The sequence below is a fragment of the Ooceraea biroi genome, chromosome 1, assembly GCF_003672135.1.
Source record: "Ooceraea biroi isolate clonal line C1 chromosome 1, Obir_v5.4, whole genome shotgun sequence".
NCBI lineage: Eukaryota > Metazoa > Arthropoda > Insecta > Hymenoptera > Formicidae > Ooceraea > Ooceraea biroi.
Window position 1 is genome coordinate 10,706,470 of NC_039506.1, and position 24,419 is coordinate 10,730,888.

At 43.8% G+C, this 24,419-nt stretch overlaps 2 protein-coding genes across 4 annotated transcripts in view; one reads left to right on the forward strand and one right to left on the reverse strand.

Moving 5' to 3' along the window:
* The window catches only part of LOC105286727 (fibrillin-1), a 39,395-nt gene extending 28,926 nt beyond the window's left edge, over positions 1 to 10,469 (forward strand). Inside the window, exons 17-23 of the mRNA XM_020034084.2 lie at positions 484 to 620; positions 1,670 to 1,809; positions 2,639 to 2,741; positions 2,942 to 2,964; positions 3,322 to 3,396; positions 3,477 to 3,651; positions 9,879 to 10,469. Of these exons, the coding sequence (XP_019889643.2) occupies positions 484 to 620; positions 1,670 to 1,809; positions 2,639 to 2,741; positions 2,942 to 2,964; positions 3,322 to 3,396; positions 3,477 to 3,651; positions 9,879 to 10,060 (835 nt within the window). The 3' untranslated portion in view covers positions 10,061 to 10,469. The remainder of the gene's footprint in view (positions 1 to 483; positions 621 to 1,669; positions 1,810 to 2,638; positions 2,742 to 2,941; positions 2,965 to 3,321; positions 3,397 to 3,476; positions 3,652 to 9,878) is intronic.
* Positions 484 to 24,419, reverse strand: part of LOC105286726 — a 35,335-nt gene continuing 11,399 nt past the window's right edge. The window contains exons 8-13 of one of the 3 annotated variants that reach the window (XR_895305.3): positions 21,530 to 21,655; positions 18,939 to 19,166; positions 18,257 to 18,508; positions 15,871 to 16,001; positions 14,486 to 14,698; positions 484 to 594 (exon numbers count right to left, since the gene is read on the reverse strand). Coding sequence is in view for 1 of the 3 variants with exons in the window: in XM_011351876.3 (XP_011350178.1) it covers positions 14,588 to 14,698; positions 15,871 to 16,001; positions 18,257 to 18,508; positions 18,939 to 19,166; positions 21,530 to 21,655 (848 nt within the window). In the remaining 2 variants the exon portion in view is untranslated. Of the gene's footprint in view, positions 595 to 12,038; positions 14,699 to 15,870; positions 16,002 to 18,256; positions 18,509 to 18,938; positions 19,167 to 21,529; positions 21,656 to 24,419 lie in introns of those variants that run through there. The other 2 variants (XR_895304.3, XM_011351876.3) reach the window with 2 other exon arrangements.

A 24,419-nucleotide genomic window follows, 5' to 3' on the forward strand; every position in this document is an offset into this window, starting at 1 on the left:
AAATATATTTATATTATAATTATATCATTATATAATTATAACTAATTATAACTGATCGGGGGTAAAATAAATGTAATACGTCAAATAAAACGCGTTTAGGTCATTAAGGTATTTTATATGCATTCCGATAATGTATTATAGATACATAATCAATTTATTATAAATATGAAGTTTATTTATAATAATAAATTAATCGTATCTACATTATCGGAATAAACTTTACATTTATAATAATAAATTGATCATATCTACATTATCGGAATATAAAATATAAAAAATACCTTAATGACCTAAACGCGTTTTATTTGACGTATTATATTTATTTCACGCCCGAGTTAAGCATGAAAACCTGATGAACATTCGATATTTTTATCTGCTCTTCCATTAACGGAGACGAAGTGCATTCGAGGATTGAATAGTGCAAGGGTGTACACTTACCTAATTACGCTACCTTTTCCCTTCTCGTTTCTCTTTTTTTTTTAGGTACGTAAATGCTTCACCCCCTTGGGCGAAGCAATTGGAAGCGAATCTGCCAGTGGGTACAACGGTCGTTACCTTCACAGCGTGGTCGCCGATCTCTAATTACACCAGCACCTGTAGGATCGTGATAAGAGTTCGTGGTAGGTCTAATCTATAAAAAAAATTCAGAATAAAATCTAAACTAAAATAAAAAAAGGAGAAATAGAGAGGATCTTTTTGTAAGCTTCTTTTTCTGCACTAAGCATCTTCGTAACGACGAAGGTTGGCTCCGAGCAAGTATTGATGAAGTAATAAAATATAAATTATCGAAATAGAATCAATATATTAACACAATATCATGAATATTGGAGAAAAAAAATTGGATCGATGGATATTTCCGTGGAAATAAACAGTTTATTTCTGTTTTGACCGGGATTAAATTATTTCTCTCTCTCTCTCTTTCTCTCTCTGATTCTTTATATTGACATATCACTGATAATGTGAAATGTCAAATTACTGTCAGATGGAAGGAACTCGCTGTTCGATAGATTTTAATATGAGGGCACAAGATTTATTACATTATCTCTCTTGAGAGTTAAAGCGAGCGGAATAAGAATAAAGAGGGTTAAAAGATTCAATGGTTCTAAAGTCAGTTCGCGATTTTGTGGATTATGAATTTAAAACGCCGCGAGAAGTACGCTCCTATCGATATCCTTTCTTTAATTCATCTATTTTTCCAAGGGGACCATTTCGCAGGGGGTATAATCGATCGGGACGGGAATCGGCCAACGCGCCCGAATCGGCCCGATGCGGTAAACTCCAGTTTCCACGGCAAAGTGCACTTCGTCCCGTCTCCGTCCCGCTTAATTACTCATTCGGAAAGTTCGCGAAACTCGCTTTAAGCAAGTTCCTTCCGCAACGCAGCGGCTGGAAGAAGGGGCAACGGGTGCATGCTCTCGATGTGGTCGATACGCGATTACGCAAAATAAACCTGCACCGATCAGACAGATTTTTGGGAAAATTCCGCCTCGCGATTCTTAGTGGCTCAATAATCATTCCATTTTGCTATAACTGTTACCTCCTTTTGAGTTCGATCAATAACGTCGATCTTTCCTATTCTACCTCAGTTAATTTAATTACATTGCTCTGTATGTTTCTGAGATTCGAACTAATGAATCGTAAGAAATAATTAATAAGCTCTTATTTTCAGATACCGAGAATCCGAAAGTTACAATGTGTCCCACTTCTTTTGAAGTCAATCTAAGCCAAGGAGAGCGAAATCGTTTAATATTCTGGCAAGAGCCGTCGTTTATAGATAACGTTGGCGTGGAACATATTTACAAAACGAGGGTAAGCCAAAAAGGAGGACTTACAGTTTGTATTGCTGCATCGGTATTAAATAACAAGTATCCGAGTTCATTGTACGTTTGATCATCAATGTTTCTCGGTTCTTATTTTCAACTTCTTCAAACATTCGCGAATTCGTATTTGAAACTTCGTAGCCATCTGAAAAGTTCTCATCCATCTCTCAACGGTCTCCAAGTTAATTAAACGGTTGCCGTTGACAATCAGGCATATTAATCGGGCAGAGACACCGTCCATTAATTATCCGCTCGTGCCCCAGGAAAATGAGTCTCACGCAAGAAACTGCAATGCAGACCGAGAGATATCCGCGCTTTTCTTCGCGAGCTTTCATGTCTCTAGGAAAAACTAGCTCGGGCGATTAATCATTGTCGGCCGGAGCACCACCGTCCTCTTTTTACTTTTCCGACGTTTCGCTGTGGGAAGGGTTGTACGTGTACTTTATTAACGTAATAACAGAGATTACCCTGTCCGCGCGATAACTGACGCGCGGATAATTGGTGGCTTGCGCTCTCGATGGCACGCGGCATTATAAATGATCCCGTGCATTATGCGACCTGATGGCTAATCTGATTAGACGAATCGAAACTAGCGAGAATTCTAATGATAGTAAATGATAGTCGCTGATGGAGCAATCGTTTAAGAGATGGACCATGTCGCAATCATGTTTGAATTTTTCGAAGGGACGCGACGAATCGCGGACGGGAGAAAGAAATCGATCGACGTTTGCACATACGCGCATATAGTAGTTATTTATTTCAAAGAAGATTATTCAATCGTGCGCAAAAAAAAGTTAATTATCGTATATCTCGTACAGGGACCCGGACACATAATGCATCCTGGCGTTCACGACGTGCGCTACGTCGCCTCGGATGCAGCCGGAAATCAAGCCGAATGCCATTTCTCGATATATGTGAAAGGTAAATTTATGCCGTTTTGTGTCGCGCGAGAGACCGAGAGAGCTTCACGAGAGAGCGAACGGTCGTTGCACCGCAACATTGTAATATTTTCTTCATTGCGAAATGCCATCTTCTACGTAAAAATATAATATAACGTACAATAACGATTTTGCTAGAAAACGATGACATATAAACTGACTGTTTGTCTCGTGTGCTTGCAGAATCCGAGGATAGACATTTGGAGGTAAGTTACAAAGACTCCGTCAAGTATCGGCTGTCGTATATCGATAAAATTCTGTCTACTCTCTTTATCCGAGTTTTCTTTCATTCGCGGGCACATAAATTTATACGTGAGTGTCCGCCGACGTGAGACCTCTCAATATCGATTCTGGCTCGTAAACCGAAATGGTTTTTCTCCCCGACAAAACTGTCGGGACCCCGATATCCTTTATGGCCACGAGCGTCTATGGGGAAGAAGCGTCGCGTGCGAGTCTCATGGAGAGCCTGAGAGGTCCTTTCCAAGGATATAGCCGTAGATTAAAGCACTAAAGGAATTCATGCGAGAACCAGGCTCTCTCAATGCACTTATCTGCCCGTTTAGCCGAGATTCTACAGGCAAAAGATGCTGATGTGCCCCGGCAGACCGTCCCAGCCGGCGCCGAACTTCCCTTACGGGGTAAGTACAAGGACGTTCCGCGACCCGCGCGAGGTGGATGAGATCGACCGTGGAAAGTACCCCCCTAACTCGATTTGCAGTGGCAAATACCGAGCGGTTGTTACCTGAGGTATACCAGGATCTTCTCGGGGGCTTATCAGCGGCAGCCGGAACACTGGCAGGACGGCTATCGGCACACTGGCGCTTCTTATCATGGACTTCCGCAGACGACTCAGAATCATCCCGACATTAGCAGATTGTACAACGTGAACGAGTGTAAGTGCGCTTTTGTGTAAATGTAACTGCAGTTGGCTAAGACGTATAGTAGGTGCATGATATAATGCATGAATGTAATACGCATGAAAATATAGAAGGGAGATGGAGCGTCGCAAATCTAGAAAATGTTGCATAATTAAATTTATAAGTCTTTATAAGTCTAGTAGTTTCACATCATCCACAAGAACCTTTTTTGGCGATAATATCCATGATTAGTATGATATAATTATTTGATCCAAAATAATCAACAAAAGTTATTTATAAACGAAGAAATCTTTATTTTCTATTAAGTAAATATACATAAACGTACACATAACTGATGAATATCCTGTCAGTGTCGAAAGGCGAGCTTAACTTTTCTTTAGTGATCGATTGTATCGCAGCAACTGGAAAGTTGTGTGTAAGGATGTGTGCGGAATGATGCACGTAAACAATAAAATTGTTAATGCGGTAGAGTGCGATCGATAATTCAACCGATGTATGGTGTGGACCGCAATGACCTGAATGGAGTCGCGGGAGAAGAAAATCGGGGGAAGAAAAACGAGAAGCGGGGCCGGAATATTGCAGCGATTGTTCCATTATGGAAGACACCGCCGAGGGCAACAACGCGGCTCGGAAGTGGCGCCGATCGCCCGGATTTGCGATCTGTGATCGGTGTTCCGCCGTGAAATGTAGATCAAATGTTTGTACAAAGTGCGATACGACTCACGGTTTGATACGGTAACGGCAAACGGGTGATGTCGAGAATTCTCGTCGAGATGTTCGACGTGCTGTCGGGAGAGTTCATCCTAACTCTGCAGTCATCGCCACCCTTCGTGGTAGAGAGCGCCTTCGCTTTAGCCTTGGCGGTCTTGTTAGCGGCGCCGTTGATTGCGAGCGTTTACTTCCTCCTCGTACGTATCCGACAAGTTTTCGATGTTTTGACTGCCGCAGGCGGCGTAAAAGCGATACCGAATACCGTTCGCGACGAATTTATGCTTACGGTATTTTTATTCGTGCCTCTCCTTCGATAAATCGCAAGCCCCGCTCCGCTTTTATTCGATGCGCGATATCGCGGCTTCGTTTATGCCGTTATCTCAAAAAATGCTCGGTGTAACGCGTCGCAAAACGGACGTATCGATAACTCCGCACGCGGTGTTCGAGCGGAAGCACTGCTGGACTGTAAATTTTCCAATTTCTTTCTGCAAAAGCGCGATACCGCGCCCGCGTTTGTAATACAATGGCGGCACCGCAGGACCACGATTCCATTGAAGGATTCGATATGCGGTGCATAACGCTATATGCACCGTACACCGCGAAGTCGGAAGTGAGAAAATATTCTGACGACTTGAGCTTCTATAGAAGCTTCCGCAAAAGCAATATAAGCGCGGAGACATTTCCAAATAAGATTAAAATAGTTCGTCGGAAAAATGTTCCTTCTTCCTGTCTCTTTCATAAATATATTTCTATGTAAATGTCGCGCCACATATTTCTCGAACACTTAACATTGTCAGGACGAGCCACTGAAAGCCTTCACGAAGATAGCCGTTCCGTCTTCTCGTCGCCACGTCGGTCCTCTCGGCCACTCGCTGGGAAGGCTTTATCCGACACCGGTCACGATCGATTCCACATCAAGTTCCAGTCTGCATCTGGAGTCGATTCGCAGGCAAATCGATCGCCACACGCCAGTCTTGCGAAACAATAACTGTGTCCCGAGGAGTCCAAATCAACGCGGGGAGCAAATCGAGGAAGAAATTGGCGGTCATGAACAGCGAGGACGGGAGCGCCTTCCATTAGATTATCCATTGTCCCTCGCCAACACGAATTGTTCGTTAATTGATATCTCAAACCTCGATTACAGAGCTTACCGTCATAAGATCATCGAGGCCACATTGAAGAAGCGGTACGACGACTTGCAACCACCGGGTGACGTCGTCCTGAATTCGCTCCACTTGAACTCGGCCGATTCGGTGATCGGCGTGCGACTGAACGATCGTTACGATCACAGCCTCTTCAATTTCGTCGAGGAGTACCACAACGAGAGCAAAGTGACTAACCAGGGGCATATTAAGTGTCTACATCCACTGGACCACTTCTTGACGAAAAGCACGAAAAGACCGAGGACCACCGAAAAGGAAACGGAAACGCTCGATGAGAATGTCGATTGCGAGGATACTGGAAATGATTTGTCGTCAAGAATAAACGATGATCTTGCAAAATTATCACCCGACGTGGATAGCAACGGAAATCCTCCCTCCCGCTCGTCGCCGCGAGGTGCCTCGATCGAAGACAACATCAAAGCGACGCCGGACGATCCAAATTCAAATTCGGGAATGCCAAAGGGAGGGCTGATTCAGACGCAATCTCGTAAACCTGCTGACAAACTGAATCCCGAGCGCTGCGCGGAGAATGACTGTCCGCGATCTGGCGACTTCAGTGCGAGGGAGTCTTCATGGACGACGGGAAATCGACCGACGAGCGCCGGCAGTGCATCGACGAGCTTGCCGAAGGGCCTCGCATTATCTCGAGCTGCCACATTACCGGAGAGGAGCGGGAGGCGGGTAACGAGATCGCCGGGACCGAGAGCGAGTACGGGCGGATCCAAGAAAAAATTGGGAGATTACTCGAACTGGGAGTTCCCGTCGTCGGGCGAACATCGTCGTGCGGAGAAGAGAGGACCTCCTGGTTTCATTTCAGCGAGCTCCAGCGAGATTGCTAGCGTTCGCAGCGAGCGTTCCAGTAAACGCCAGGACGTAAACGGGGTGCCGTGCTGCTCGCGCGAGTCATCGATCAGTCCCGCGAGTCGCGCGTCGCGCCCACCCTGGCTGTCGGCTAACCATGGGACTTCCTTCAATCGGAAGTACGGGGAGACCGCAAGGAATCCCGCATGGAATCCCGCAAGCATGGTGAGACCGATGTCGGCGCGCGATGATCGGTTAAGGAGATTGGTCACTCCAGACAGGGGACGCTCCAAAGAACCCTCCTCAGCATTCGTGAACCGCAGCGATCCGGCAGCGCCCTTCAAGCGGAGGGCGATGAGTTTTGTCTCATCGCCCTCGAAGGGAGAGCGCGTCGCGATATCGACTGGACGACGCGAAGCGAATCTCTCGACGTCCCCGCGAAATAAAACAAAGAACGTTGAGAGGGTCGCGGCGAAAAATGGCACAAGGACTGCGACAACCCCTGATCCGCTCAAAGAGGGAGCAGGCAAGACGGCAATTTCGAAATCTTCGAAGGAGATGAAATCGACGTGTGGTTCCAGCGCGAGGGAGAGATCCGTCTCGGAGGACACGACTGTAAATCGCACGGTATCGCAGGCTGCCGTGCGAGCAGATGGTCGGTGGAACACGGTAAGATTAAATCGCGGCAACGGTGGAAAACGGTTAAGAAGTACGGGCAATCCCGCGTTCGCCAAAGGCGCGTCGCTCAGCCCGAAAATCGAATTATCTGCTGAAGCGTTAAGCCGCGCCGATGGATCCACGATCCCCTGCGACGAGAAGCTCACGGTACACGCATCCGGGATCGATTCACGGGTACAGAAGCGCGCAGAAGTGGCTGAGAACGATGAAACCCGAGCGATCTTGAACGCGCGGGACCAGCTGGTGGAGATGAACGAGGCGGTGGAGGCGAGGGAGGACGGAAAATCTAATAACATTAACGGCTCGCTCGCTCGGTTGAAAGTTCCGCAGAAAATCACGCGAAACCCGCGAGCGAGGCCCGCCAGCGCGAGCAACCTTGCCGGAAGTCCGCACGAGCACAAAACGGTGCCGAGTCCGCACTCGGCTCGGCGGAATGCAAATGCCGAGACGAAAAGCGGATTAAGCGCCGCGAAATTGAATGCTCGATCGAACGACACGGTCGACAGAATGAGAAGCGACAAAGAGTCCTCGTCGGTCCTACGCGAGCAGAGCGCATTCGAAAAGACAAAGACGCGCGAGCGGGACGTCGGTCCCGGGAACGGCGCCGAAACCGAAGGGCTGAAACTTCCGCGACGTGATTCGAAAATAGGGCTCGCGATGGATTCCGCCCTGAGGCGGTACATTAAGATGCTGAAACATGGTCTACTGAATCGCGGCGATAAAGACGGCGTCGCTCTCGCGTCGTTGAGTCTCACCGACGCTATATCCTTTCTGTCGGAGCAGAAAATACCTTTGTCACCGGAAGAGATTCAAGAGCTGCAAAGCATATTGAGTAAAGTTGAGAGAAATCCTGAGCTATTGTGCGAAGAATCATTCTCGAATATGGAAAATGTCGTGTAGAAATACATTCCGTCCCGGATCCGTATCGGATCCGGCATTTACATTGCCTTTTCAATTTAATTGTGGGAATCATTATCGTAAAACGGTTCGCAGAGTTATAGTTCATTACGAACTGTACGCAGCGAAATCTCGTAAGTTTGTTCAAATCCACAGCGGTAGCAATTAGAGTAAAATATAGCGTAAAATAATTGACGTACAGTAGACGCAATTTCGTCGACGTTGATTAAGACATTATTTAATTACTTTAATGAAGGTGTCAACGTTACGTTAATTACTTTAATTACGCATTAATAACCGATCAAATAAGAAGAAATTAATGTACTTATGAAGAGAGATTATTGCCCGATAATTTAATTCTTTTATTAAATCTTCTTTTCGTTATTGGAGAAGTAAGAATAGTCGACTTGATTCAAAGTAGCGTAACGATTAAGAATTACTCTCGCAATTTCATACTTTTCTCACAGAAATGCATCACGTTCTGCAATATTATAATGCTAATATTAATTTTTACCTACCTAACTAATTTTGTCTAGGCACAAATTAAGTAGTTATTTGCCGGTGCAACCTACTTACCTACAACGAAGGCCGGCATCTGCGACGTAACAACAGCCGACTGCTAAATGCTGTTGCGCACCGCAAAGTAGTTAACGAACGCCTCGAACAGCTGTTTCTCTCTTCCTCTGTCTCTTCTTCTCTCTGATGTCGCGCTCTCTTCTTCTCCCTGATGTCGCGTGATTTACATACGGGAGCAGTCTACGAAGCAATCTCTTAAGCGCGTTAGCGCCACCGCTTATCAATAACACATACAGGGAAAAGAGGACAACGACAATATGCGAGCTGACAGTATTTTCCGGGATGACGACAGCCACTAATCGAGGATCGGACCCCAGGCTGCTCCCCATTTGCTCGTAACTGCATGATCGATATCGCACTCAATCAATAAGCGCATTCATCATTTCGCTCTTCGACGTTGCTGGATACTGCTATTTATAAGCGATCGTTTTCTTCTAATTCAATAGTACGAATTTAGCAGTTGCATTAGCATGCAACTGATTCTACGAGAATTTCCACCGCAGTTATAATGGAATTAGAGTTTCTGTTAATTGAATTGTGCGTTAATCGAATTCGTTTGTTGAATTTCAGTTTCAATACGGAGAATTTGTTGCATGTATGCTCAAAGTTCTCCGTACGTGCTCTATTCATGAGGAATATGATATTAGAGATCGCTATAACGCTGTCGGAAGCACACGAGTAGCATGGATCATCGCCGTAATACACTTTGATCTCCCCTCCCATGCCCTTCGATCTACCTAATCAATCTTGCTAATCTGACATAGATTGACTTCGCATGATTAACGACGGAGCTGTTACTCGAGAAGTTTTTGTTCGACACTTTTACCCTTTCATTCTCGTTTGTTCGTAACGTGTGAAAGCATGCAGAAGAACATTCTTTGAAGACAGCTTGACTTATGACGACAGTCGTGGCAATCTGCCCATTTACTTGAAATGCTGCGTCAATTAAGGCGCAATTTAAACGGCCAACTGCAAGCGGCAATCAAAGTTGCAGTTCTCCTAATCACAAAAATGAGGGTATCGCGTAACAGAATCAACTTGCGTCTTTTTAACTTCATTATATTTTTTTATAGTATTCCGGAATATAGAAGTAATATTTCCCGCTTTTTAAACTTTCTCGCAGGAAAAGAGAAAAAAAATACGCAGCAATCGCAGTCAAATAAATCGTGCAATATTTTTTCACGCGATTTGTAGGTAGCGAAGTTGAATGCGCATCGCACTTCACGTGGAAATGAATGTACAAAAAAACTTGCGATTGGTTTCACTTCACACCTCTGTTGGAAATGATCTTCAAAGAACCATTTGTGATCGTGATATGTGAAAGCGCTTCTCCCCTGGTAGACTTAAAATAATTCTCTCAACTATGTCTCCCTCTCAAACAATAGTACTCGCTAACGAGGGTACATGTGTTCCCAGATCGACGCTCCGAGCGACAACAATATGAGCCCTGGCGAATGCAGGAGCGGCAGCAGCTGTTGCAGCGGCAATATCGGCAGCACGCTACAAGGACCGATCACGTAGTCCCACCGGCGACTCATTATGGCATGGGCCGCGTTCAGACTAGAATATTGCCACGATGGCGTGAATGCTGCACGTAAGAAAGACCTGCCACTCGCCCGGCCCGTGAACGACGTGTAATAAGCGAGCATAAGTCAACCGGGAAACCGTCGCATAAATCGCACCACGCGCATCGCCATGTATAGCCAGGAAACTATCTCCAGCCTGGAGATACGCTCATATCGAGCACTCATCCATATGCTCCATGGGAATTGATTACCATAATTGACTCCGCGGCGCGTGGCCCAACAGGGAAAAAATGGTGTAATGTCGCTTTTTACTTTGTGAGCAGCTTGTGGAGTTCTGGTTGCATATGTATACATACGTAACTTGTGAGTGGCCATAAGACGATGTGTTCTCGAGGTGACACTCGCTTTCCGACGCATTTCTGCCGCGAATAAAAAGTGTTACAGCGTTATGATTATTAAGAATAGTATAATTATTGTATACAGGGTGGGGCAATAACTATTACCACCTTAAATATCTTCTAATTTATAAGGTCCAGAGGAAAATTTATGTAATCAAAATGATACGGTACGAAGGGGGCTAACATATGGCGATAATAATTTTTGTCCTGGTGGAGGCGCTTCGAAGATATCAAGGTCACCTTCATTTTTTTAATAGGTTCGGTATGTTTTTTTCCATAATTTTATAGAGGAGCTTAAAACAAGTACGGAACTCATGACACAAAATTATTGAACAAGATTAAATGTAAATGAAAACGATAAAAAATACATTTTTATATTAAATGAAATTTACGTTTAAAAGATGTACGAAATGACGCTTTATCAATAATATGTTTTGTCGGAATGTTTTGATTTTGACATTCCTCATAAATGAGGATCAACTTGTTCTTCAAACGGATACATCGATGAAAATAAATAGTGACGTAAACTTATTTCAATGAAAACAAAGACCCTTTGAAGGCCATCTTAATAAGTTCACAGGATAAGATAAACATAAAAAGTAGTATCGATAGATAAGTCAATCATGCAAGATGTATTCATTTGAAGAACAAGTCGACATAATGGAGAATGATCTCATTTATGGAGAATGTCAAAAAAATTCAGTGAGAGCGCAAAATTTATATGCTGAACGATATCCTAATCGCACTCAGCCTTCGCGTCGAACATTTAAAATCCTATTTATTTTCATCGATGTATGAAATCCGTTTGAAGAACAAGTTGATCCTCATTTATGAGGAATGTCAAAATCAAAACATTCCGACAAAACATACTAATAAAGCGTCATTTCGTACATCTTTTAAACGTAAATTTCATTTAATATAAAAATGTATTTTTTATCGTTTTCATTTACATTTAATCTTGTTCAATAATTTTGTGTCATGAGTTCCGTACTTGTTTTAAGCTCCTCTATAAAATTATGGAAAAAAACATACCGAACCTATTAAAAAAAATGAAGGTGACCTTGATATCTTTGAAGCGCCTCCACCAGGACAAAAATTATTATCTCCATATGTTAGCCCCCTTCGTACCGTATCATTTTGATTACATAAATTTTCCTCTGGACCTTATAAATTAGAAGATATTTAAGGTGGTAATAGTTATTGCCCCACCCTGTACATGGTATATGCTCGCTGCGTCTTCCGAAATTTTTATATATTTCCAAGATTTTTCAAGGTTTTTTTAATTTTTCGTGCCTTAATATCGCGATAGGATAGTTATTTTCGGAATAAATAAGTCGGTAAGTTAACGGAAATGAAACAAACTACTCTCGTAGATGTAACAATACTTTGAAGAAGGGCGAAATCAAACAACAGTCCGAGCAAACCGACATGGTAGCGATTAATTATTTTATTACGTTATTTTAATTATAGGTCGATATCAGTAATTTTTTGCAAGTGTGACATCATTTATCATAAACGTAAACTCATTTTCCTTACACGATCATTAAGAATAACAACGAGAATAGTCTCATACTCGCGGCTACCATCTCGGCTCGCGCGGAGTTTCCGACGGATTTTGTAATATACATACGCTGTGTATGTATACACGTATATTTAATACATAAATTTTATACATCCATAATAATATCATATAATGACAATCTCGATCGTTATCGTTAACGATGATATGCGAGAGTGACGTATAGAGGAATTTCAATAAATAGCAAACGGGGAACCCATCTGTCTCTCATCTACTAGGATCAAGCGGCCCTTCGAGGGGAATAACTTTGCGCGCGAAACTAGAGCGGGATTTTTGAGAAACGCTAGCTCCAGGAGGATTAAATCGCCGCGCAGAGACCACATAGTTATTTCCTCGACCGTTCAATTGCCGGAATCTTTATTCGCGACGCGCAAAGTTACGCTCGGTGCGTGCTCGAGCTCGTTTCACGGCGGTTCGCTTTTCTCCGTTACACCGCGCAACATATTTCCGATTATGCCGTTTATCGAGACGCGAAACCGCATCGAAGGCCGCGGTTATTAAATGCACCCGGATCGGCTATCGGTTTGCGACGAGCGTTATTAATTAATCAGCGCGCGAACGTTGTTGATTCGTGCGGCCGCGTACTAATGAGAATGCGCGCGCGTTGCGGGGACGAATACCCCTCCGTTTTCCGAAAACCCTGCTGTAGTTTTGCGCCCCCGAGCACACAATAACTAGAGATCCTTTGTAACGAGGATGCCGACGGCATCTTGGAATCGATGCGCTTCAAACGCGACGAAGAAAAGCCCCGCGTTAGCCGCGCGTATCTGGTTTTCTCGTGATGGAATGGCACTCCAATTAGACCGCGGTTGATTATCCGTTGCGCCAATCGCGTACTGCGATCTATTGCTTCGCTACTTTTACTATTTTATGCAAATTGCTTTTCGCCTCTTGCGAATCTCGCAAGGATTGCGCCTCGAGGAGTTGTCAGTTGTCATCTGACGTAAAGCAAAGTAATCGGAACCGTTTTGTACATTTTAAGTCGAAAGCGTCACTGATTCCATTATTTTTATTAATTCTCCGGTGCAAATTGTTTTTTTCTCTATCGTTACACTTCATACACCGGCCTCGAAAGTCCATATATATACCGTTATATGTTTTACATTTTTACATTCTAGAGGAACGATAAGGAGAAAATATTTTAGTATAAGATAAAGTAGCATATATTGCGAGCAAACAAGCACGAAGGACTAGTCTACTTTTCCTAGATCTCGAATAATGCAAAGAAAGCTGAAGGTATGGGCAAGCCTAAGCTTCCCAAGCTCTTGAAATGCACCGAAAGATTAAAAGAAGAATTATTAATTAATACAAAATAATAAAAAAAAGATGGTGAATATTTTTGTAAGAAATTATGAAAGGATGTCAGTTATTATCTTACTTTGTAAGATGCAATTTCTAAACTGCTGGTAAAGCGGTAATAACATTTGCAGTTCTCTCTCTCTCTCTCTCTCTCTCTCTAGTTCTCTACATTAATGTTATCGCCGTAAACCGCGATGGCTTATGCGGTGTGACATCGCGTCAGATTCCATGTCAGTTTGCTTAGAGAATATCGACGCTCGTGTGTGAGATTCAGACACGCGATGTGCTTTCCATTGTCTGGCAGGCTCGTCAGCGAATAGACTCGGCCGAGAATCTTATCCGGGAAAGGATCCCGGTGTCGGCGTGTCTTCGAAGCAATTCCACATCGTCACCTGCACGAGCATCTCGAGATACTCGAGCGTCACGTCGTCGGTGATGGGGGGTGCGCATCGAGGATACGCATGGTATTGGCGAGCGACACGACGAGCGCCCGTTAATTCGATTGTTTAACTGTTGGGCGAACGGGAATCGATAATGCGATTCTCCGTCCGCAATCCCGTATTGCGGTTGCATTATGCACCGTGCTACATCGTCATGATTGTGATAAAAATTGTATCGACGTTAATCACGAGGGAAAATGGGAGCGTAATATCCGCGTGGCGATCCGCAAATTGGTAATTCGACTTCGCGCGCGTTGCCGATTTCACGAGGACTTTACATTACGCGCGCCTCCTCTACGGAAAACGGTTACGAAAACGTAAATTATACAAATTGCTGAAACCCCCGTTTCTCTCCGAGAATGAAAAATCCGTGCGCTACCCTCTCTCTCGCATAAAATATTTGACATGTAAAATTCACGGTAACGCTTTTCATCACGGCGTTATAACGCCACTAAGCTATCGTCAAGTTACGCCGATCGAAGAAGATTGCGAGCGACGAGTTGATCGTCGTTGTGTCGCGTGTAATTTTATCGCGAGTAGTTAGAATTATGCGCCCTAAAAGTTAATTAGGCGTGTCGCCACGCGGGAGACGAGGGTTGCTGGCAGTTGGAAGCACGCGTGCATGCGTGAACGGATATCATGAACGGATTATTCTTTTTCTCGTGTTTTCCACGTGCAACCTGCCGGACAAAACGGAATCCATTACCGGGCCTACGTAAGAGGGTGCAGGCTGCACCCCCGTGCCAGCTCGATCCCCGAGGAACATTTACATTTATATTACCTTGTCGTTATTCTTCCGTGCCGCTCTTCCTCGCTGTCTCTTCTGTGGAAACATAGCACAGTCTGTTTCCTTGCGGATCCCTCCTCGAGCGATCCCGGAAGCTCACTGCCGACGAAGGACCATGGTGAAAATACACTTGCTCGACCAGCCGGCGTCGTCGCTCGCCTCGTACTCGATCCTGTGGCCGCCGATGTCGAAACGATGTCCCGGGCTCTGCGCCAGAGAAATCGAGAGGATATCGCGGATTTCGCGATCGCGCGACGATAAGGGGATAAATCGCCACGCAAAATTCCTGGCTGGCAGACTCGAAAATCACCTCCGGCTAAGTTAAACTAGCCGCGAATAGCGATGCTCTTCTATTTTCCACAGAAAATACGCATTCTCGCGGTGAAAGACCGGACAGTCGACTAATTTTACGGTGAGCTCGTGAACGGACTCGCGCATACGAATCCCCAGAATGCCGGCCAGAAAAATCAGTTTAAACTCACCCCGTTCCCTGCTCTACAATCCGTGTTACAGCCCGAAAAATTAGCATGATTTATCAAAGCGCGGTAGTTCCGGAATAAATTACGGGATATCGGAGTACGCGCGGATTTGCGCGACGACTTGATTCGCGCGTTGACAAATAAGTTAATTAATGCCGCTAATAATATGTGTGCTGAATTTCGGTCGCGCGTTAATTTCAGATATCGGATCAATTAATTAATAATCGGCGCGCCGCGATTTCACCGCAGGGAGGGAGGCTTAAGAGCGCGCGCGTCGTATCGCATCTATCGTTAATCGTAACGCGTTATTTGCGGTGATTTATTCATCGAGAGTCGATTTTATCGCGCTTACGTTTTACCAGAGAGGGCTTTCACATATTTGTGAAACGGCCGGCCGCCGAATCTCGATGCTGCTCGATGTCGGACGTTATCGCTGATGTAACGTGTATTTCCGCGCTTGTGAAATATTGATGATTACTGAAAATCGCGTTCCATCTAATCGTGCGCAGTACATGCAATTATTAGGCGCACGGGTAATGCGATACGTATTACTGGAATGCATATCGAACTCGACACTGTACGTGCCCAGCGCACTTTTGTGATGCGTTATGCATAAACTAGCTAACGGATTTGATTATCAATCAATTTTTCGCCCGTAACGTTAGCCGTTCAATGTTTAGGGATATAAAATCGCGCGTATCGAGTAACGTCGATGATCGGCTAATTGCGTAATCGTCAATTTAATAATTCGTATACCATAGTACCAATTACGGCCGTTTGATCCCGCGTTGCGACGTCGTTAAAATTCCGCTCGTCGCTTTGCTTTGACGCGCGGAAAATTATGCATTCCGATCGGCGCGCGCGTACGCGATCAGCAGAAATTTCAGAAATAAATCTTACCTCGTTATTACTGATTCGCGTCACCTTCACGTTGTCCGTGAAAGTCGGCTCCGTCCAGGTGATCGCCGTGCCGTTCCTGCCGACTATCTCGATGTCGTTCGGGCAATCTTTGACTTTCGGCGCCTCGCCGCCTGGACGAAAGTTCGAGATTAGCAAATTGTAGTAATAGCAATGCCGTCGTGCTCGTTTTGTCGCGCTCGCGTCATTGAGCGAGGAAATTGCAGGCCGTGAGAAAAACTCGTCGGGGGTCGAATCGACGACGGCAGAAAGTTCGATTTCCGCGCCGTCGTCGTCGAATGATGAATCGGCAACTTGGCATTCGCGAACGTGAACGCGAAATTGCGAAACAGACTCGAGCGAACGTTGAAACTCGCTTAACGCGGCTCGCGACATCGTCGTGCCGTGTTCGAGGAACTTTCCAGGGGGGAACTAATTAATTTCAGTTTTCCCCAGGATAAGATGTATCCTTTATCCGGATGAATGGACGATGGGGAAGATTACGTCTTTATGATATTCTGCAGAAAAAGGGTATACGTATAATATGATCGTCTCGCTGTAAGCGTTGGCCAGGGAGAGCTTATTCACGCGCCAAGTTGGCCGCTCTCGTTGTACGCGAGAAAGAAATACAGCAACTCGAGAGAGTCGCACACTGACTTGCCCGCAAAATCAGGCCAACGTCCTCGGAGAAAACTCGTTGGCTCAAGTGTCAGTGATGAAGCTGGAGTTTGCATTAAATTAGTTTCGTCAACTTGCTTTTAGACACAAATGAGGGCTGTACTCTTACGAGAATTTTCGCGGGGCACCAAGCAATCTTCAAATGCTATCCGGTCAAACGAGCTCGCGCCGAATATATCTAGAAGCGCGTTAAATCACTTCAAAAGACTTATTTAGACCCATTTATATTTAATCGCATTTCCGCCGCGGAAACTCGCCAGAAATTGATCTCTTGAAATATATTCCGCAGATAAAGCGTGAGTGTTAATTTAATGTTCGTAATATTCGTCAATATTCGCAGTAGTTCAACTGTCGAAATTCAATTAAATTTACTTCTCTTAATCAATTTTATTCTTTCTTCGAAATTTTTTCAAATTTTTTCATTTCATGAGCATAGCTCCTATTTCACTTAATAATCTTATATTATTAAAATTTTATGTACATATTTTTCACAATAATCGTATCATTTATATTAAAACAAATTATAATACATTCTTTTCGTAACGTCTTGATTTCAAATGTTGATGCGCAGTTGAATCAGAAATCCGCCCCGGAAAGCAAGGCAAGCGGCGTGTCTTCCGTGAATGTCAAGGTAATAACTCACTAGCTCTGCCAGGAAATAAGTCGCAACTGTACTCGAAATCATATAAGGATTTAACTCGCGGTGGAGTGCACCGCTGCACGGTATTTCGCTCACGTTCCGGCAAGAGACGCATCGGGGGTGAACGGGGGATGACGAGGAGAGAGAGACGTAATATTCTTTAAGACGCATTTTTAAAGAATCGACACCGTCTCCTTCCTTAACAGAAGGGAAACTTTTGATACGACTTTCATTCATGTGGCGACAATTTGCTACTCGTTGCTATTTTGCTCTCCAGTCGAATATACGTCACATCCGTCACAAGTATCTTTCTCACCCCTGAACCCAGCATCCATTACAAAATGTAGACGATCGAACATTTCAATCTCGTTAATCATCGAGCTACACAGCTCACGGTAGCTGAATGATGCACGGCTCTTCCGTTCTGTCCGTGCAGCTTATTTAACGTATGTTCTTCCGATGGAATTAGCGAGCACCTACGTGCTATCCTCCGTCTCTCTATCCGTTATTAATCAAGATTTACAGGATTTGAGAGACGTTTATCTAGTACTTCCCGCGCAGACTGCAATCTCTCCATAGTCCGGATTAATTAATGCGCGGGCGTGTGTGGATTACCGAGGAATGACTGAACGCAAACACGTTTTTAGAAAGCTAATATTTCGTATGTAACGTAAACTAATATATGTATTACCGCTCGCGAGTTTCCTTGTAACATCTGTTTACGGCCGGAAATTGGAATTTTGAATACATTAAATATGTGACGCTATTGTACTAATTATATCCATGTGTAACGCGCCGGTGTGTAATGGTCCGCGTTATTATTGAGATCAGAGATTTGACCGATCCTTTTTGCATTAGCAACAATACGATATCGGACAAAAGGCAATAAATTAATTCCGGAAACGTGTGTGCGGTAGAGTCACGGCCCTAATATTGCATAATTACCAATTAATAATTGCTATTTCCGCATGTTAGAGGGAACTGTCATTATCACGAGCGCTCGCACGAGAATCATCGTTAGCGGGTTTATTCGCGATACATCGCTACAACGCATCCGCGCAGATTAATTACCTTTGACGGTAATGCGCAGTACGCAGCTGGCTTGCTTCTTCGATACCGGGTGTCTCGCGGAAAACGTGATCTCGTGCACGCCGGGCTTCAGGTTGGCCTCGAGCCGCGTGCCCCAGGAGGGCTTCGACCGCACGTATCGGAACCAATCGAGATCTGTCACCGGCTGATCGAAGGTCACGAACGCCTCGTCCCTGCCGGGCGGTAACTCGGCTACGACATCCTTTGGACACTCCAATCGGGGCTTGTTGTATCCTGTGTCGTAAAGAGCACGCGATTTTCTCGCAATGTTTCGCACGAAGCCACGAGAAGGTGCAAAACTATTTCGCTGCCTCTCTTCGGCAACACGTAATAATTGATCCTTCAATTTATTCAAAAAGCTCGTGCCACGCATACGTGTATTGAGTTGGACATATTTAATTAATTAATATGTCCAACTCATGTATGTGCTAATTAAGATTAATATTAAAATTAAAATTAAAGTTTAATTTGATTACATTTTATGTCATTTTGATGTATTAATAATTATTATAAAATTAAGATTGATATTCTGTTCCAGGGACTGAATTATTCCAAGTGGCTAATGCGACTGAATGGTGGAGAAAAGGAACAAACTAATAGAACGGAAGCGTTTTTTTTTTCATCGGAATCGACGGTATGTCCTGCAGAAAGACTCTGTACTCACTAACGCATTTTCCGTGCTGTGATCCATCCCAGGTGCCATCAGATCGACAGGTCAATTCGTACTCGCCACGAAGCTGGAAGCCAGGAGGACACTTCAGAGAGCATCTTGTGCCGGGTCGATTGGTCATTTTTCGCCGGCTGTGCCATGGTCTAGGCGCGGTTAATCGAGAACAGATAAAATAACCACGACCTACCGGATTTAGCGGTGCACACGCGATACTATTTATATCTGAAACAAACGACACGAAATCCAAAATTATAATGCGTCACAAAGTAGCGCGAAAGCTGTCTTCGCCGATTAAAAGTATCTTTTTATCTTACAAGCAACACTACCCAAGTGCCACACGCCGATTTTGATAAGCTTTGAATATGTTGTTGTCTAGGTCAAAATATGAGACACGTATTTTTTTATACGGGCCCGTATCGCTATTAAAGGGGTGAAACACTCTCTTGAAAAAAATCGGTTTTTATATTTCTTAGCGAATACCGTGGAAACAATAAAAAATATAAAAAAAAGTTTCAAGTAAAAGTTTTATGGCTTCTAATATACTTCATAACAGTGCAATTAGATTTTTCGAAATCCCTCCCCCCCCCAAAATTTTTCAAAAATTTTTAAATTTATCTTTCAATAAAACTTAAAGCATATTTAATGTTAAATTCAACCATATATGATAAAGTCATATTCTGAAAACGCATTTTTCAAAAAAAAGCTAAAAGTACCTCTATATCGCTATATACGCGCCCCACCTGTATTTGCGTTTTTAATACGCTAGTTACTTTTGGCGACAGTTTTTTCGCAATTTTACAGAGATAACAATGAAGTCGGGAGATTACTTTTAATAAACAAAATAAGTTAGGTTCTCACTCTCTGCCGGACCCAGAAATGGTCAACGTGAAACTGCACTTTTTTAAAAACTTTTTCAATATTAAAAAATTTTTTTTAATTTTTATTATAAACATATTATTATAAATTATTATAAATTTATTATAAATTTTTAAATTAAAAAAAAAAATTTTTTAATATTGACAAAGTTTTTAAAAAAGTGAAAATTTCTTGCCAGTTTCACGTTGACCATTTCTGGGTCCGGCAGAGAGTGAGAACCTAACTTATTTTGTTTATTAAAAGTAATCTCCCGACTTCATTGTTATCTCTGTAAGATTGCGAAAAAACTGTCGCCAAAAGTAACTAGCGTATTAAAAACGCAAATACAGGTGGGGCGCGTATATAGCGATATAGAGGTACTTTTAGCTTTTTTTGAAAAATGCGTTTTCTGAATATGACTTTATCATACATGGTTGAATTTGACATTAAATATGCTTTAAGTTTTATTGAAAGATAAATTTAAAAATTTTTGAAAAATTTTGGGGGGGGAGGGATTTCGAAAAATCTAATTGCACTGTTATGAAGTATATTAGAAGCCATAAAACTTTTACTTGAAACTTTTTTTTATATTTTTTATTGTTTCCACGGTATTCGCTAAGAAATATAAAAACCGATTTTTTTCAAGAGGGTGTTTCACTTCCTTAATAGCGATACGAGCCCGTATAAAAAAATATGTGTCGCATATTTTGACCTAGACAACAACATATTCAAAGCTTATTAAAATCGGCGTGTGGCACTTGGGTAGTGTTGCTTGTTAGAAGAGAATATGCTTCAGAGGTCTACTTGCTGAATTAAAATTGAATTATCCCGATATGTCTGATAAATTTAAAAATAAAAGAACTTTTTCTTCGCAGCACAATACTATTTATATTCGAAATAAAGAACACAAAATCCAAAATTACAATGTGTCACAAAGTAGCGCGAAGAATGCTACTTATAATCACCAGTTAAAGGTATCTTTTAGGAGAGAATATGCTGCAGAGGTCTACTTGCTGAATTAAAATTGAATTATCCCGATATGTCTGATAAATTTAAAAATAAAAGAACTTTTTCTTCGCAGCGGTCGATCATTATATTTCACATGAGAACACAGAAATGATGATGGATTTAGTAGCTGTTCGGTGGAGGGCAGCTATTCACCGTGCTCGTGCGTTACACGTGCACACCTGACTTGTACCAACAGTGTGCACGAATGCGAATCCAGCATTCATGTATGGCTCATAAACCCTCGCGGACTCCGGTTCCGTAATCTATGTGCGCGCGTGCTTAGAGCAGGATCCTCCACATTGACGCGGCATTATGTCGGCCACGTCAGCCGTGACGATTTCTGCACGTCAAGCACAATGTATGTACATAAAGTATGTCAATGGCGACACGAGGAAAGACCTGTCTGGACTGACACAGTCGAAATGGAAGTCTTTTCCACGTGACGGCTCCGCGTGTAATGTCATTTTTGCGAATAACGTCGCGAATGATTGACAAGGTTGCACGAAATGAAACATTAAGGCGGATAAGGTGATAGGCACATAAAACACTCGTTTAAGGAAGTCGGATTCAGATTGTCAGATTGTCTCTGGGAGAGAAGTACGAAAAATCTCGGACACCTTGTGTACCCTGTTTACCGTTCGATCATCATACCGCGCATGACAACATCCCCGGCGCGAAATGAACGTGGCGTGGAAAGTGATTTGTCAAGGAGCAGCACGTACCTACGCAGGATTTCCCGTCGGATGACAGGACTTTCTCATCCCCGTCGCAGGCGCAGAAGAAACTTCCGTCTGTGTTCTCGCACACTTCCGCACACCAGCCGTTGTCAACCGCACACTCATTGATATCTGAACACATGCACAAGCAGACACATTTATAGATTTATAGATTTAAATTCCACATAAAAATGTCAAAAATATAGGGGAGAAGAAGGAAAAGAAGAGAGGAGGGAAGAGATTGGACATGGAAATGTAGATTTAAATACACGATTTGATAAATTTTTCTGTGCAGAGAGGAATCTCATTATGGTATTACGCGATTATTTGAAAAATAAATAGAGAGTCTGAACGGTCTCAACGGATCTCATTAAAATAATTTCAACTTGAAATATAAATTATATGCATTATCACATCAATTAACCGAGAGAGAGACCGTCGAAATAGAAATCTTCGTAATTATTAGTGCCGAGCTTAATCGTTCCTCATTTGAAAGTGGTTGGGCAGACAGTCGCCACAGGGCAATCGATTAGGAGACTATAAATAATTTGATAGACATGTTATCTCTGATTCAAGACCAACTTCAACGTGCATTCATGTCGAGAGCTTCGGATTATCTGCCTTTTAACGACCAGACTGATCGCTATATCACGCTGGCCGTTATACAAGGCTTCTTTCATTCGCGCGCGTAATAGCTTCTTCACCGGCGATCCCGCGTTCTTTGGCCTCCGATTTGTCTTTCAATCGTCGGCGAGATTACGTTAAATTGACCGAAGTGGCCAAGTCGCTATTTTGCCCCCGAGCACTCTCAATGATAGCCGAGAGCACTCGACTTTCGCTGCTTTCGCGGCGTATAAATCTGCACAGAAGTACACCGGGTGTCTTGCAATCCCACGAGCACAATCAGTTTCCTCAGGGAATTCTTCAACGAATTTTAAATTAGTCTGCATCTTATATATATATAATATATATTTTATATCTTCCCTTTCCGTTGATAATTAATTAGAGACTGAGATTTTTAAGATACTTCGTAGAAACGGACGTAACTTCTTGCCGACGAGGCTGACATTAAATTTTACTGCCGCACAAAAAGCCTTAGCAGTCTTTTTATTTCTCGAAGCTTCCTCGTTTCATTCATATTTTCGCCCGTGTATTTTACGCTGCGTAATGAATGTTTTAATAAAAATTCTCCCGTGAGAAATGCAAGCATAAAGACGGAGATTATTTATTCGCTCGAGAAGAATGCGACGCATTACTTCACCGCGGGAATTTCCTGCCGCGTCGCCGCGCCGCGCCGGGAGAAAATCGGCTGTTTCGAGGAGCCGGCTCGCGCCGAGAACGCTGAGTGAAAATTTCTTTCTTTCATCGGCGCCCCGGGTCTACCCAGAAATCCACCCGTACAGAAAGGCCGCATCCTCTCAACCGACATCTCGGCCGTTCTTTTCAAGCCCGGACTGCACCGGAGATTGTAAGATCAACGCGATAGTCCACTCTCGACTGGGACAAAACGCGCCCGCGCGCGCACGGGTCTTTGCAATGCAAAATTAGAATTTCGCTTTGATGTAGAAGTACCAGGATCCTCGCGAATGTTAACGCTTCGCGGATTCGTTCGGCTGCACGCTGTGTTCCCTTCATCCTCTCCCGTTCTTCTTCCTTATCTATTGAAGCCTCGGGGCACGGATCTCGCGACCAATTTTAAAGAGAGCTTAAGATCCTTTGTTTAAAACGATATTCTGCATCGCTCGCGAATAGTCGAAGGCTTTTGTATCCTGGGCGCGCGCGCACACATGCACTTCCGGCTCGCTGCAACCATTTGGCAATGCCAAATTCACGGCGGAATGCGGTCCACGTAAAATTTCCGCGCTATTTAACGACCGTAAAGCTTGCGAGGAAAAAGGAGACGGAAATGGATTGAATTTCCGTGGAATAAGATCCGCAAGCGCGAACTACAGCTACGCCTGTAGCGTTGCATCAACCGGGCTGTAATGTTCTTGTCGGTATTCTCACTACCGCATCAATTGTAATTGAAGGATTTACGCCCCGCGAGATTGGAATGCCGGTTACGAGCTCCAGGATGTCGACAATGCGAGCCGTATCGGAGAAGAGGAGCTCCGGCGAAGATCCCTTGTTTAAATTTTCAACGGTCACCGACACTCGGGAGAAAATGTGCTTGACAGTGTCTCATAAAAGCGTAAGAGCCTCTTAATTTCATACTTGAAAATGAACTATGAGTACCTTAGGTATGCAAAACCAGACATTATGGGACGATATTATTATTACCGAAATTGTTATTATTCAAAGCATCCTTGGCGGGTCCTACGTCAGATTCTGAACATCTACATACGTGCATGAAGGATTTGCGTATTATTGTGGCAAATGAAATGTGCAAATGAAAGACACGAGAGCACGTACAAAATGCGGATAAAAAGCGGTGCGTCTGTACGCATCAGCGAAACGGATTGCAGCAGACCGCATTTGTGCAAACGGCACACGGAGTCTTCGAGATATTCGACGGGGGTATTGACGGGCGGGGGTGGAGAAACTCGCGGGAGACTTCTAAGAGGGTTACTCTCCCGAGGAATGCGCGATTGGCGCGAAAGAAAAGGCTCTCTCTATCTGGAAGCAGCCGGTGGTGGTGATATAGGTATCGTCTTTGCTCACCGCCGCCGGAAAAAGGAGCGAGAGGCAACTCGGATTTCCTCGAAGGAAATGCTAAAGCTGCCGCGCACTTTCGTGGGAATCGCACGAGAGAATTGTCCAAGACGTTCACGGTCGAGGGATTTTAAACGGCGCGCGCGTTAACGCGAATTTCGCGCGAAGGAAGACGGAGGATATTACGGTGATCGGTATCGATCACTGATTAAATCGACTTCACGATGATGAAGCCGTGGAAGAT